At 43.3% G+C, this 15,113-nt stretch overlaps 1 protein-coding gene across 1 annotated transcript in view; it reads right to left on the reverse strand.

Moving 5' to 3' along the window:
- Positions 1-598: 598 nt before the first annotated feature.
- GLUD1 (glutamate dehydrogenase 1) overlaps positions 599-15,113 on the reverse strand; it is a 39,199-nt gene continuing 24,684 nt past the window's right edge. The window contains exons 7-14 of the mRNA XM_040485648.1: positions 11,100-11,279; positions 10,232-10,369; positions 9,889-10,026; positions 9,377-9,457; positions 7,891-8,014; positions 7,019-7,110; positions 2,902-2,964; positions 599-2,014 (exon numbers count right to left, since the gene is read on the reverse strand). Coding sequence (XP_040341582.1) covers positions 1,895-2,014; positions 2,902-2,964; positions 7,019-7,110; positions 7,891-8,014; positions 9,377-9,457; positions 9,889-10,026; positions 10,232-10,369; positions 11,100-11,279 — 936 coding nt within the window. The 3' untranslated portion in view covers positions 599-1,894. The remainder of the gene's footprint in view (positions 2,015-2,901; positions 2,965-7,018; positions 7,111-7,890; positions 8,015-9,376; positions 9,458-9,888; positions 10,027-10,231; positions 10,370-11,099; positions 11,280-15,113) is intronic.

A 15,113-nucleotide genomic window follows, 5' to 3' on the forward strand; every position in this document is an offset into this window, starting at 1 on the left:
GGTTCCAAATATGCTGGGACTTGTTTGCCTATCGCTCTGCAACCCCACATGTTAGAGCTCCACCCAGAGTGCAAGTAGACAGACCAGCTGGGGAAGGGCTCACTGTGTCCACGGTGCCCAGGGGGCTTGTTCATCCACTGCCCGACTCAGAACCGCAGAGATGTTCTGGACAGAATCAGGACAAAACAGAGTCCAGCTGTAAGTTTCAGATTTGGCAGCTAAGTTACTGGCAGAGTCGGGTCTAGGATCCAGTTCTGCTGACCACGGTTAGTATTCTGTCTTAAGTTGTTACATTCTGTGGCTAAATTATTAAAAACAAAAACCCCAATCGATGAAAATGTCCTTCATTAAAAAGAGACACTAAGAATTACTTCAGTATATCAGCTTTGAGCACTAAAACCTCTTCCAAGAATAGCCATTGATACTATTTAACAGAATGAAACACAAAAGAATTCACTAATAAAATCTGGGCAGCTCATAATGTAGTGGAAAGAAGTGTTATATAGGTGGTTGTTGCAAAAGTCCTTAGAAACCCAACTGTAGTTTTATTATTTACTAAAAGAGATACTATCAAATATAAAAACACAGAAGAGAAACATAAGCTTTGGAAAAGGTAGACTTTTAATAACTGCTTTTATCACCAGGTTAAGTCATGCAGTTACAAAGTAGTTAGAAATTTCTGAAAGGATATTGTCGTTTAAAAAAAAAAAAAGCTCATTCTTACATAAATAATATCTAGTACTTCATTGGGACACTACTGTTCAAAAGGCCTTGGCGAAATAACCCCCAAACAAAACACTCAACCCAAGGTTGTTTTCAGCCCACTGGTAATGAAGCTGTGTGCAGAATACAGGCCTCTAACAGAGGACACAAAGTCAGGGCGAGTCGGGGCCATTGGCACGGCTCAGAGTCGCCAGCAAGACTCCAAAGTGGGAGCCCAAGTGGTATTTTTTCTGGGACGCTCAACTTGAATTATTGTTCAATTAGACAACACAGTAGATCTTCAACAGAGAACAATTAATTAACATGATAAGGAGGTTACTGCACTCTTTGGACTATATGTCGTAATTGTGGTTAGTGAATTCTGACAGTCTTAACAAAAATAGCCTCCATCATTTGCAGTTATGAAGATAACTTAATTCTCCATCAGGCCTTTTATTTTTGCTGGACAATACATGATTGATAAGCTATAAATGATACTGTTTATGTTATAAAAATACTAGCTTTTTCATTTATTATGTTTATAGGCATTCACTGCTTGAGTCAAGGTTAGGCTTATTAAGTGATTAAAGGCAATTTTATTACAGCAGCACATACTTATTTTATTCTAAAAGAATAAAATGCATAAAGAGAAATAGCTTTTATTTTTGTTGCAATCTGTAAAATTGAGTTATTTTGCTGATGTAAAAATACCAGTAACTCACTTGAGGACCATGCCACCTTCTGAAAATGCCACACACCTGCTACTTGGATGTGTCAAAGTTACAGCACGTCTCAGACTTGTCCAGAGCTGAAGTAATAAGCAACTGACTGCTCTTGGATGACAGGTGCTTTCCTGGCCACAGCTCTGGCTGTACTGGGAAGCAGCCGCGGAGCAAGGCGGTATAGCCGGATGGAAGGGACTTTTCATTTAAAGGCAAAATACCCAAATCGCTCTCTGGCTTAGGTAATTTCTATGTTCATATTCATCAGCTTGTACATGATCCCCTAACCTTAATTTCTTTTTTCTCAAAGGGCCTGATTTGGACTGACTTGTTGAGAATGATGTCCATTATCTATTAAGTCGAGAGAAAGAGAGAGAGAGAGAGACAGATTCCTGTGGTTACATGTAAACTTGTGAAGGGCCTGCAGATGAAGAGGGAAGAGGGCAGTGAAGAGGTCAGCCACACTCCATCTAGGTGAAGGTCACACCGGCTTCATTGTATACTTTGAAGACTTTCTCAATGGCGTTGACATAGGCAGCCGTTCTCAGGTCTAACCCCAGGTTATACTTCATAGCCGTGCGCATGATTTGCTGAAAGGCAGGAGAAAACACGGTGAAGTGTGCATGCGGGGCACAGGCGGGCCCGGTGCGAGGAGCCTCGGCCACCACGGCAGCGTAGGACTTAGGCACAAAACCCGTCAGGAAGGACCTGTTCTCTGCAACCAAAGTATGCCACTGACTAGGCAGCAGTAAGGAGCTGCTCTTTAGATGTGAGCTGTCTCCGGCCTTTAGACGCCCTGTTATCTGGAGTAAGCTCCTTGTTAGACTTGGTGATAATTTTATAAAACTCAGAATGGGGTGCTGAAAATGTGCTGGAGCTTTGTGAATATGCTTAAGGTTTTGGACCGTATACTTTAAAAGGGTGAATTTACGGTATATCAGTTGTATTGACAACAAATTGTTGTAACAAATTAACAACGAGCAACATCATCAATGGCTGCTTATGCTATTTCAACTTAAGGGTGGGTGGACAGAGTTTGAACTCAAGAAGAAATGAGGGAAACGCATCAAAGTGCGTTTAAGGTCTTGAAATAAGGAGCAAGGGGTCAAAAAACCTTTTGTTTATACCAAATTCTCCAGTGAGGTAGTTTCCTGTAGCGATAATAGAGTGGTGTACTCAACTGCAATCCAGTTTGGCTGACTGTGTGATGTCTAGCTAAAGCTAACTGCCGAACACCATTCCCGCCTAACCTGGTATTACCATTTATTTCCCAAAGCCCGGCAGACATACTGAACACCCTGAAAACACTGCCCGTCATTTAAGACTGAACAAGCATGCATTTTGCTACACACGAATGAAGAACGTGTAAACAGACTGCTGTCTTCGACCACAGCACACACAATCTGGCAGCTGAGGTGACACGGTTGAGCTGTGCTGCAGGTCACCAGCAGAAAGGCAAACAGCATTGCACACGTACCCTGGCAGAACGCTCCATAGTGTAAGCTAAGCCAGAGTGCACGATGTCTTTCTCGGATGCCCCCTGTTAGGGAAAAGACCAGAAGTTTAACAAAACCACACAAAGACACGCTTCAATTGTAAGAGCACAAGGGATTCTCAAGTCAATACACCGCCAGACAGAATTGTTTTGTCTTTTGGCAAAGATGCATTTAATTTCCATACAGTATCTTGATAGCTAAATAGTTGTGCTTTAACCCCAGTTTAGTTTTCATTGCATTTGACGGTGAACAGATACTCCTGAAATAAGATCATGGTAAAATGAACGTACACAGAAAAGTACGCACAAGAAACAGGAGGGCAAGTAGTGAGGCCAGCACTGGTCACCCACCCGATTCACAGATGCCCACAGCAACAAGTGTTCATCTCCGCTTCCCAGCTAACAGGGACACCGCACAAGGCACAGAAAGGAGTGTGGCCCCCTCCAACAGGTGCTCTGTGGCAGAAACCCGGCTGTGTACTCAGGAGTGCTCATCTCGTTCCAATGCCAATTATTTCTGTAAGTCAATTTGTATCAATGGATTCCTCTAAGTATCTAATTTGTTTTTTGGAACGCTTTCTAAAATTTTAGGACGGGGAGCCTGGGTAGCTCAGTTGGTCAAGCGTCTGACTTTTGATTTTGGCTCAGGTCACACATCTCATAGTTCCTGAGATTGAACCCCGCATTGGGCTCTGTGCTGACAGAGTGGGGCCTGCTTGGGATTCTCTCTCTCTGTTCCTCCTCTGCTTGTGCACAGGTGCACATGTGCACTCACTCTTTCTCTCTAAATAAATAAACAAACAAATTACAATACAATTTTAGGACAATTAACTACTGCCCCATTCCAGTATGTCCTACCTAGCTATCAAACATATATCCTGCTATGCGAGATGAAAACTTAAAAGTGGATCACCACCCAAACATGTGTACTCTGATCTTCACGTAGTTGGCACTCTGTATGCCAGGAGGTGTATTTCTATATACATTTGTATCTGTTAACAAACAGCTGGGTCAAACCTTGCTCTGTCCTACTAAGTTAGGAAGAAAAAACTTGTTCTACAGGTACAGTACTGCCTTTCTCTCCCTCATTCATTTACTCATCAAACATTTATGGAGTGGTTACTACGTGCCAGGCACTCTTCTAGGCACAGGGCACAAAGCAGAAAACAAATAATGAAAATTCTCTGCTCTCGTGGAGTTTATATTCTAGTCGGGGGAGGCAGCCTACACATGGGCCGAAAACCGGAAGTCTGGGTGAGATCACAAAGATTCTGAATTCAGACAGAGCAGTGATTCAGGGCCAGGGGCCTTCCCATGTTAAGAGTGTGGAGAGGTGGTGAGGATCACAGAAGGCAATGTGAGGGAAAGGCAGGAAGAAAATCAGTGAGGATGTGGGGTTCTGGAAGCCAGGAGACTAGCTTCAGGGGGGACGATCACTCGTGATAGCAGGTGCTGACAGAAGTAAGATGAGGGCAGAAAAGCGGTCACTGGATCTAGTGATGCTGGTGCTTGCACAAGACGAGTTGTGGCGGAGTGGCGGGCACCAGGGCATGTTTGAGCCTAGGAGAACTGGAGACGCAATGGACGCAACTCTTCAGGGTGTCTGCTGTGAGGGAAAGGGAAATGCACACGGCAAGAACAAAGTTTGGAAGAGAGCTGGGATTGAGATGCATTTTGTTTTAAGACCGCATTCGGCACGCTGATAGGAGTGACTGATGATGGAGGAGGGGGAGGATGCGCACTCGAGCAGTGCACCCGGGGAGCTGGGAATGGGCTTAGATGCAGGCACACGGAGTCGCTCTGTGACAGGAGACAGGGTGCAGGCGCCCGGAGTTGGGTGCTGGGAAGTTCTCTGACTGCTGTTTTCTCTGTGGGCAGATCCCAGGTCAGGTGCTGGAGTGCAGGGGACAGAGAAGAGGAGAACGTGTGATACAGCCAATCAGAAGAATGAGAAAGTGAAAGACCAGGAAAAAGTAGGATGACTGCCGGACAGCACCGGCTGCGCACTTAAGTTTCGTGGTCAGGATTACGGTGACAGGGCTGCAGGTGTGGAGGGAGCACGGTTGGGTTTCATGAGAGTCCGGGTGTCAGCAAGGGGTATGCTGAGCAAAACAAGCCGGAGTGACCGTAATGACGGAGTGTGGAATTCAGAGAACGGAGGACATCCCGGGGTGACGGGGGACAGTGAAAAGACGGTCAATAATGTGGGGCCTGGAAGGGCCAGAGCACGGCTGTGGAGGGGGAACTAGAGGGAAGGAGCTGGGGAAAAAACCCTGTTTTTTAAACTTACTACAAAACTCCTGCGACAAGTCATTCAGTAAGAGGTGAGACACAGGATTAAGGTCCGGAATTTGAAGCACTGAAAGGCCAGTGTCCTGGCAAAGGTTATTTTCAGAGAGCACAAACAGCAAGCCACTGGGCTGCCTCCCTAACTAACTGGCTGTCCTCCTCTGCACTCCTCCTCAGGTTTCGGCCTGAGCGACAGCTGCATGCCAGGCCTGGGCTGGGACACAGGCGACCACAGGGAGGAGCAAGAAGCCCATCTAGGGGTGGTGGCCATAGCAAGGGCTGCCTGGATACGTGTGGTGGAAGGATGTGTGCGATTCCGGCCCACAGCGGGATCCTCAGGGGCGGGCTACCTGAGCAGGAAGCGGGTCAGGGCACCGCAGACAGAGGGACCGCAGCTAACAGAGACATGGTCCGGGAAAGATGAAGGTTCATTTAGGGGAATGGTTAATACCCTGAGTGGCAAAAGCATCTTTTCTTCTGCAAAACAAAACCTTAACTTCCCCTGCTCCCCATGTTGTAATATAATCTTACATTACTTTCCATGACTGAACATTTCAGAAGATATATTACAACTTAGCCATTTCCCTGCCATGTATATGTAGACTATTAAACCTAATTAAAAAACCTGACTGCAAACACCGTTCCAACGACATCATCTTACATGGAGCCATTTCTCTCCTTTAGAATTATTTCCTTAGGATAAATTTGCAGGGGGGATGTTAGGATAGTGTCAACAGGCAGGAAAACTGTAATAGCTCTTCAAATTTCTAAAGAGCTGCACCAATCTGCCTTGTCATCAAAATAAAGGTACAACTGTTTCGCTACAGACATGGTGAGTCATGATCGATTGTTTTTGCTAGTTTAATACATTAAAGAAACCTTATTTTAATTTGTATTTCTTTAACAATGAGATTGAACACTTTCCTTTCTAGGCCTATTTCCTATGACTTTTCTCTTTTTTTAATGTTTTACTTTTATTTTAGAGAGAGAGAGAGGGAGAGAAAGAAGAAGAAGGAGGAGGAGGGAGAGGAGGGGGAGGAGGAGGAGGCGGAGGGAGACAAAGAATCCGAAGCAGGTTCCAGGCTGTCAGCACAGAGCCTGACATGGGCCTCGAACTCACAAACCGTGAGATCATGACCTGATCCGAAGTCAGACGCTTCACCGACTGAGACACCCAGGCGCCCCTGACTCTGCTTTTCAAGTCTCTGGCATTTACTGGGGAAGTTCCCTTCATGGCGTGTGAGCACTACCACTCAGTCCCGTCAACAGCTAATTCACACACACCTGCTTTCTTTCACTCTTACTCATGCCCACATAGCAATTTCAATTCTTCATATAGTTCAATTTAATGTTTACTTTGTTTTTATTTTAAGGATTTTCTTTTTTTTTTTAGAAGTTCATTTAATTATTTATTTTTAAGTAATCTCTACACCTAACGTGGGGCTCAGAGATCAAGAGTCCCATGTTCTTCTGACTGAGCCAGACAGGCGCCCCTAATGTTTACTTCTCTATTCTATTTCTCTGGAGCTGAAGAGATACATAGTAATTCTGCACAATTAGGTTAGAACCACCTGTTGAGTCATCTGTATTGCACAAGGATCAAGATTGGAAGAACCATTAAATATATTTATTTTAAACGAAATTTCTTACTCCACATTTGGAATGTAGCGAGAGAGGAGTGTACAAAGCACACACAGAGCCTATCATCACTGTCATATTGCTGACCACCCATAACCCCAATCAACTGGCCTGGGTCTAAAGTAAGAGCTGGCTGGGTGTGGAAAGTGTAATCCTGTCACAGCACACTCACCGATATCCTGTCTTGGAACTCTGCCGTGGGCACAACAGGAATAGTTCCACCATGCTTTCCAAATTTTCTTTCCAAACTTTCTTGAACAGACACTATAAAAAACCAAGATATGAAGTTAAGACATTGCTAGTAGGAAAAAAAAAAACAAAACTGAAGTATAACCAAAAGTAGTCTCAAACTATATCCACAACCCAAAAACGAATACAGAATTTAGAAACCTTCAACACTAATGACATAAAAGGGTTAATCATTTAAAACTCTGTTAAAAGGGAATAAAGCACTTTGCCAAATTCCTACATAAATGTGAATTTAGGTCACTGCTCTGTTTCCATAACACCCATTACCACGGTTTTTCCTTGGCTCTGTTAAAAAGAAAATGCTGAGGGAAAAAGAAACGGAAATCGATGGAACACTTCACCCAGATTCTCAGAGAGGGCTGAGTAAAGCTCGGTTGGAGGTCTTGGTCTTATTCCAGCTTGATGAGACTGGACCATTAACTCTGGAGCTACTCTCGTCAAGGAAAAACCACACTTGCATCAGAAGACTCCAAAAATTCTTGACGCTAGAAAGGCCTTTACTAGGAGCAACCAGAGACTGGAATGGATGAGTCTCACTAGGAGTTCCTGGCTTAAAAGGATACTCTTTATATTTATTAACTTATAGATGATGTTACAGAAACATTATATCACAGGGTAAACACCTGAATATAATTTTTGGTCCTAAGACTCATGAGAGAGAAGAATATCATTTTCTGTTCTGAGATTAAATTCTCTAGGATTACAAAAAGCGAACAGTCCTTTTCAAGTGTAAGCTAGTTCTAGCCTTTTAGCTGGCCCCAAAGATTGTTTTTGAACAAGGTCATCAGAACTCACTGAGCAAGTGGTAGTTAGAATCCCTTTCATATTTGAAGGTCAAACGGCCATAGCTGACGTGATTTAGATTCTTCAGCCACTCAAAGTAGGATACTGTCACTCCTCCGGCGTTCAAGTAGAGATCCTACACTCAAAAATGTGACAGGGAAGACACCAAAGAAATGAGAAGATCATGGCTTTACTGAAAGCTTTCAATGAACATCAGAGATCCATTTTAACATCAAAGCAGATTAAGCTTCAAACTTCCCAAATATATCTTAGATTGTATCAGGAATTTCACACTCAGGGGCACCTGGGTGACTCAATCGATTGAGTGTCTGACTTCGGCTCAGGTCATGATCTCACGGTTTGTGAGTTCAAGCCCTGCATCGGCTCGATACTGTCAGCCTGTCAGTGCAGAGTCCACTTCGGATCCTCTGTCCCCCACTCTCTGCCTCTCCCCTGCTTGCACTCTCCCCAAAATAAATAAATATATAAAAAAAAAAAGGAATTTCACATTTAAATTTAACTAACATCCTTCCCAATCCACTTAAGTTTTTTTTTTCCATTTTGAAAAAAATTAACTTTTTGTTTATTAACTAACAAGCATTTGATCAACTATGGTTAGAGCTTCTTTCCCAAAGAAGTCTTTAGACAAAACTGTTTGCCCACTCAACGATGCACTGGATTGTCCACAGGGTGACTCACCAGATCAGCGTTCCTTCTCCTACTACCTAAGGGCAGTCTGTTTCAGCTAAACTGAATTTCTTAAGTGTTTTCAGCAAAAGTCCTAAATGCATCGTAAGTCCACACTAACTTCCACTCGCAAATAACCCCATGCTTACCCAGTGAAAACCGAAACACATATTCCTCATATTCGCTTTCTGAGTAAAGCAGCAAGGGACATTTGAAATGCATAAGGTTAGAAATTACACTAAAGCTCATTGTTCACGTTAGAATTTGTATTTCTAGCACAATATACATTTATGTAATTGGATTCTTTTTTTAAAGTTTATGTATTTATTTTGAGAATGAGAGTGCGCACATGAGTGAGGGGGGGAGGGGCAGATTGAGAGAGAGAGAGAGAGAGAGAGAGAGAGAGAGAGAGAGAGAGAGAATCCCAAGCAGGCTCAGTACTGTCAGCACAAGCCTGATACAGGGCTTGATCCCACTACTATGGGCTCATGACCCGAGCTGAAATCAAGAGGCGGATGCTTAACTAACTGAGCCACCAAGGCGCCCCTATGATTAGATTCTTAAGAAGGCTAAATACATACTCAAGAAAGAGCCTGAAGTTGGAAGAAAAAGTTCAGGTCAAAGTGAAAATTGATAGGCTTTTTACACTAAGCATGCTTCTACTTTATTTACTTAAAAGCAAAATACAGATGAAGAATTCACTATAGCTTGGGAAATGAATGACGATCTTCTTCTCCCCACAATTCCTCACAGAAGACAGTTAGGGTTTCAAGTACATTTAAAACCTGGCAAACACAGATAGATGACTTACTGGAATCACCATAATGTTCCTCTCCAGGAAGATCTTATCAGCCTCTGGAGTTGTCGGCCCATTGGCACCCTCAGCAATGATCTGCAAGAGAGTCAGGACATACAGAAATACCAACATCACCACAAACCCCTCCAGCAGGTGCAAGAGGTGTGTGTGTGTATGGGCAGGGGGATGGGCAGGGGAGTGGGGGCGGGAAGAGGCAGAACTCCAGTTTGAATGCAATTATTAAGAGTTATTTTGTTCTATAAAGCGTATACAATTATTTTTCACCTTTCTATTTTCCTAACTGCTTTTTGGAAGCTTGGTTTAAGAGGAAACTCATGGTGATGGATGCCTGCATAACTGTGAATATATGAAAAGCTATGAAATTTTACACTTGGGTGAACTGTATGGTATGTGAATTATATCCCAATAAAGGTGTGAAAAAAAGGAAAGCCAACTAAGAGCTTTTCTATGACCCTCAGGGCATTCTACATTGGTAAGGCTGAGCTCAGGTTCTATAATGCTCTCACCTTGGCTTTGACTCTGGGTGCATTGGACTTGGTCAGCTGCTTCTCGCTGGCAGCAGGGATCAGTATGTCACAGTCAGCCTCCAAGATGCTCCCTTCATAGGGTTTTGCCTTGGGGAAGCCCAGGATTGATCCATGTTGCTGAAATTGATTGAAAAATCAGAATTAATGGCTACATCACTGTTTAAATGTTTATGTTTAGAGCCTATGACATGAAGACTCATCTATTAAGAGCTCTTTGGGTTACATTTTAAAAAGTAAACAATGGAAATAGATTTTAATAAGACTTATTTCAACTTTACAATATTCAGGGTAGTCAGACTACTGAGATATTAGATTGACATACCAATTTGAAGTCTTCCAGTTCCTTTGGGTCAATACCATCTGGATTCCATATGCTCCCATCAGATTCACCAACACCAATACATTTAGCACCGAAACGATGTAAATATCTCATAGAGTGCAGGCCCACATTCCCAAATCCCTGTGAAGAACAATTACACGTGATATAGAAACTGAAGTCTTAGTGCACATGGTAAAGTCGATTCTGACCAGTACCCTTTCTGTAAGTTTAGGAAGAATTCTCAGAATCCTTTGCCATAAGAAACAATGTACTAAATGGCTTCTCTTTAGCAATTTGTTTCAGAACATGGAACCCATTAATTTGTGATAATGGGTCCCAAAGAACTTTAGTTTGGTGCAGCCTTGTGGCTTATAAAGAACTGGCAGTGGTCAGTCATGCCACCCAAATCCTCAGGCCCTGATGACCAGGTGTCCTATGGTTGCAACAACATAAAGTCACTCACTGGGAGGCATATGAATTCTATTCTATTTCAAAATAGGATTCAAAAACAAAAATAAAAAAGTACATTCAACTTAATTTAGATTCCACTCAATAAAATATCCAAATAGCAAGCCCATGCTTCCTCAAAGTTGAAATATTCAACTTTTAATTCAAAGTTTAAATTTCAATTTAAATTTTGACCCAAAGAAGTTGGTGATAGTTTCATATGTATCTGCAAGATACTTAAATTGGTACTAGTCACACGAATTATACCAAGGTTCAAAAAATAAGGCATGTATTACTCTGAAAACATTCACTCTGGAATTTAAAAGATTCAAAAGAATGACATTTTAAAAACTATAAATCTAAAAACACTAAAAAACTTCCTTTATGTAGATCAGTTATTCTTTAAAAAAGCGAACATTCTTACCTGAACAACAAACGTTTTGTCTCCAAACCCTGGTGTCATTCCTAAAATACTCATGTAAGAAGCTTCATTGATGAAGTTTTCAATTCCATGGAAAACTCCCCGGCCAGTAGCAGAGATCCGTCCATGGATTCCACCCTGACTGATGGGCTTACCAGTAACACAGGCATGGGCATTAATATCCTGCAAGAAAAAGTCAAGATGTCACATTTCTAACTAATATGCTCATTAAGACTATGTGTGTGCTCATGGTACACATTCACCAATAGGGAGAAAACTTACTTTTTCAGATTTCTATTGTTAGAAAATATATAATAAAATAGACTATATTGTCCAATGGGATAAACAAGGTTTTTAGGAATTTAACATCATCAAGTACAAATAATAATATCACAAAACTAGAGATAGTTCTGCTTAAAATATTATTCCCTCAAAAATATTTAAGCCCTATTAAGAGTACACATCTCACATGTGTCTTAAAATCTACTATAAAACTTGAGCTCGTCACCAAAATGGAGCCTAAGTAGGAAGAGATATTATGGTGTTCTCGGTTAGATGGGAACACTCGATATGGTTAAGATACTCTTCTGCTCAACTAATTTAGAAATTCAATAAAATGCCACTTAAAAAAAAAAAGAACTTTATTTTTTAAAAATGTTTATTTCTGAGAGAGAGAAAGAGAGAGAGAATGAGCACAAGCAGGGGAGGGGCAGAGACAGAGAGGGAGACACAGAATCTGAAGCAGGCTCCAGGCTCTGAGCTGTCAGTGCAGAGCCCGATGCGGGGCTTGAACTCACCAACTGTGAGATCATGACCTGAGTTGAAGTCGGATGTTTAACCGACTGAGCCACCCAGGCGCCCCTAAAAAAAAAAAGAACTTTAAAAGATAATATTCAAGTTCAAATAAGAGTGGATTAACAAAAGTATTCAAGAAATTAAAAAAAAAAAAAAAGACAAAATAACTAAGGGGTTTGCAGGAATACCTACCAAATAAAAATACCCATTAATCCAAAGATTCTACTTCTAGGAAGTCACATTTTTTTGTGCACTTAGTATGGTATCGTTGGGGTTAGGGAAGCAGAAAGGTATATGTGGGTGAGACGGAGCCGCTCCTGCCTACACCGTGAGGGGAGGGCCTCTGGTGGCAGCAGTGTGCTCTGGAAAGCAGGGTGGGAGAGGATCTGTCTTCACCACCCGTCTTTCTGTAGTCTGTGAACTGACCATGTATTCTTGTTCAGAAACAACCATAATTAGGAAAATAAAAGGGCTTGGGAGAGCGTCCTTTCCGAGGTATATCAAATATACCGTCAACTGTATCAGCCAGAACAGTGCAGGAGAGACAGATTGATCAGTGGGGCAGAAGAAACTAGACAGTCCTACCACATACAGGAAACCAACACAAAATGAAGGAGGCGTTTCAAATTCGTGGACAAAGTATGGATGGTATGGCTACTTAATAAACTCGTGGGGCACTCTGTTACCCATGTAAAGTAAGATGAAGTGCCTTACTTCACACCATAGTCCTACCCTCCAATAGATGTTCTAGCTGGGTGAGTTAAAAAGTGACCTGGATTTTATCTGTATTGTTTAACTATTTTTACCAAGACAACTTAGAATTATATTAGCTGCATAACTGCCAGCAAAAAGAATAAAAACTAAAAAAAGAGAAAGTGGTTAGTAAAGTGATTTACAGAAATTAGTAGTTTTCCCACAGTTTGCCTTCATGAATAATTAACACTTGCGAACGCAGAATTACACACCTAGTGCCAAATGCTTTTAAACAGTGCAAATGCAAATGCTGGAGCCACAGTCCTGTCGAGGTCAGGCCCGGTGCCAGCTGCCCAGCTCCCCAGCCCCCCAGCCCCCCAGCACACCTGACTGTCCCGGGAGCCCACCGACAAAACCCCTCCCTCCCAGGCCTGTGCCTCTGGGCAGGATTAGACACAAGTTGCAGCATGTTCAGGTCTACATCTGGAAATCAGAAAAACTGTAGCTTCCTTACTTTTAGGCCCTGATTTTGGTGTCACTTTAAGAAGGAAGTCTTTTGCCGGGGTTTGCTGGCAGAGCCTCACAAAATTTCCTTTTGTTGTTAACCACTGGGAATGAGCCACAAATAATGTTTGATATGTGGCCCACTACTCTGCACTCTTCAGTCTAGCGTCTCGCTTAAAAAGAATGAGAGACCATATCCAGAACTCATTTAACATCAAAAGGTGACATGGAAAAGCATCATTTTAGGGAGTGGCAGTTGAAATAAAAATTCTTTCAGGAGTCTCATACTGCTCCTGTTTCATTTCAGGGATTTATGCAATTCACCTGATGTAATACTGTGTGTTTTACTAAGGAGTGGGTGCTGTTCTAAGTGCATTATATTACTAGCCACTTAACCCCCACTGGGTGCTATTACATTGTCGTCTTACACACGAGGAGACGGAGGCACAGAGAGCTCTAGGCACCTGTCATGGGTCACAGAGCTGGTGTGTGAGGGAGCCTGAGAATCCAGGCTGCCCACCCGTGCTCCCACCCACAGACTGCACTCCCTCAGAAATTCAGACATCAGCCCGGGTCTGAATTCCTCCCCTGCATGCTGCAGCCCCCTTCCTTCTTCTCAGGAGGGAATATTTCTCTTCTCCAAGGCTCATCTTTCCACTAAGGCCCTTAAAAGGAAAATTCATGAGGACTTGTTCCCTTGGAAGATTCTGCTACCTCTACTGTTCACACCTTTCTCCCATCGTCTCTCACATGGAGGAATCTGGGGCCATAGCCAGTCAACTTGCCAACAAAACAACAAAAACCTTTCTCTTTGGGCAACAGCCACATTTCAAGTCTTCTCTCTGCTGTCCAGTGCCATTCTTCTCAGGGAAGGCTACTCTTCATGCCCTACTTCCCTCTCTCAACACCCCCTTGCAGCCTGGCTCCAATCTCCGTCCCATGAATGATCTAGTTGCTGAACTGGTCTCTTCCCAGAAACCCCTCCCTTAACATCACCACATGGAACTCTCAGCACTTCTCATTCTTCTATGACTGACTGCTTTCCCTCTAAATCCCTCTTTAGTCCGTCCATTTCTCCCCAGCTCCAGGGCAGGCCAGTACCCCCTCTCTTCTGGGCTCCTGTATGGTGTCCTGCCCCCAACAGTCCCAATTCTCTGCTGCACACAGAGTGGTGCTTAAAATGCCTCACACCTGCTTACAGTTAGCAGTCCCCAGCTTCCTTCTGGCTTCAGGACAAAGAACCAGAGTCTCTGCTGTCACTCGTGGGGTGATGATCTAGTCCGACCTTCCTCTAACTGGCCTCTCCTGTGCCCTACTCTCACTTTCCCCTCTGACTACCACGGTCTCCTCTCAGTCTCAGGTTCCCCTCTTCTGCATTCCAGAACTTTGCTCAGTGGTTCCTTCTGCCTGCCACACTCGCACCCCCACCCATTCCCCAGCTGATCCTATTCAATGTTCAGAGTGCAGAATAGAGGCTTACTCCTTCACGGAGGCCTTTTCTGATGTCACCTGCAAAGGCTTGGCCAGGCCCCCTTACACCTTTTCGCAGCATGAGAACTTCCCCTGCTCTCATTTATCCCAACTGTACTGGAAACCCTGCTTGCGTGGCAGAGGTACTCCATGTATGCATTTTTTTTTTTTTAGAAACAGACTCTTTTTCTTTTTCTTTTTTTTTTTTCAACGTTTATTTATTTTTGGGACAGAGAGAGACAGAGCATGAACGGGGGAGGGGCAGAGAGAGAGGGAGACACAGAATCGGAAACAGGCTCCAGGCTCTGAGCCATCAGCCCAGAGCCCGACGCGGGGCTCGAACTCACGGACCGCGAGATCGCGACCTGGCTGAAGTCGGACGCTTAACCGACTGTGCCACCCAGGCGCCCCATGTATGCATTTTTAATGTACGTCTTTTCAACTCCCTTTCGATTCCTACCCCTTAAATGTTTTTCAAGGTTCCAACCCTTTTCCAAGAACGGAAAGTTGGCTTTTCTTTTTGTGTTCTGCATTAGTGGCACTACTTCTGCTCAG

The sequence above is a fragment of the Herpailurus yagouaroundi genome, unplaced genomic scaffold, assembly GCF_014898765.1.
Source record: "Herpailurus yagouaroundi ecotype Mexico unplaced genomic scaffold, PumYag 163, whole genome shotgun sequence".
Classification (NCBI taxonomy): domain Eukaryota; kingdom Metazoa; phylum Chordata; class Mammalia; order Carnivora; family Felidae; genus Herpailurus; species Herpailurus yagouaroundi.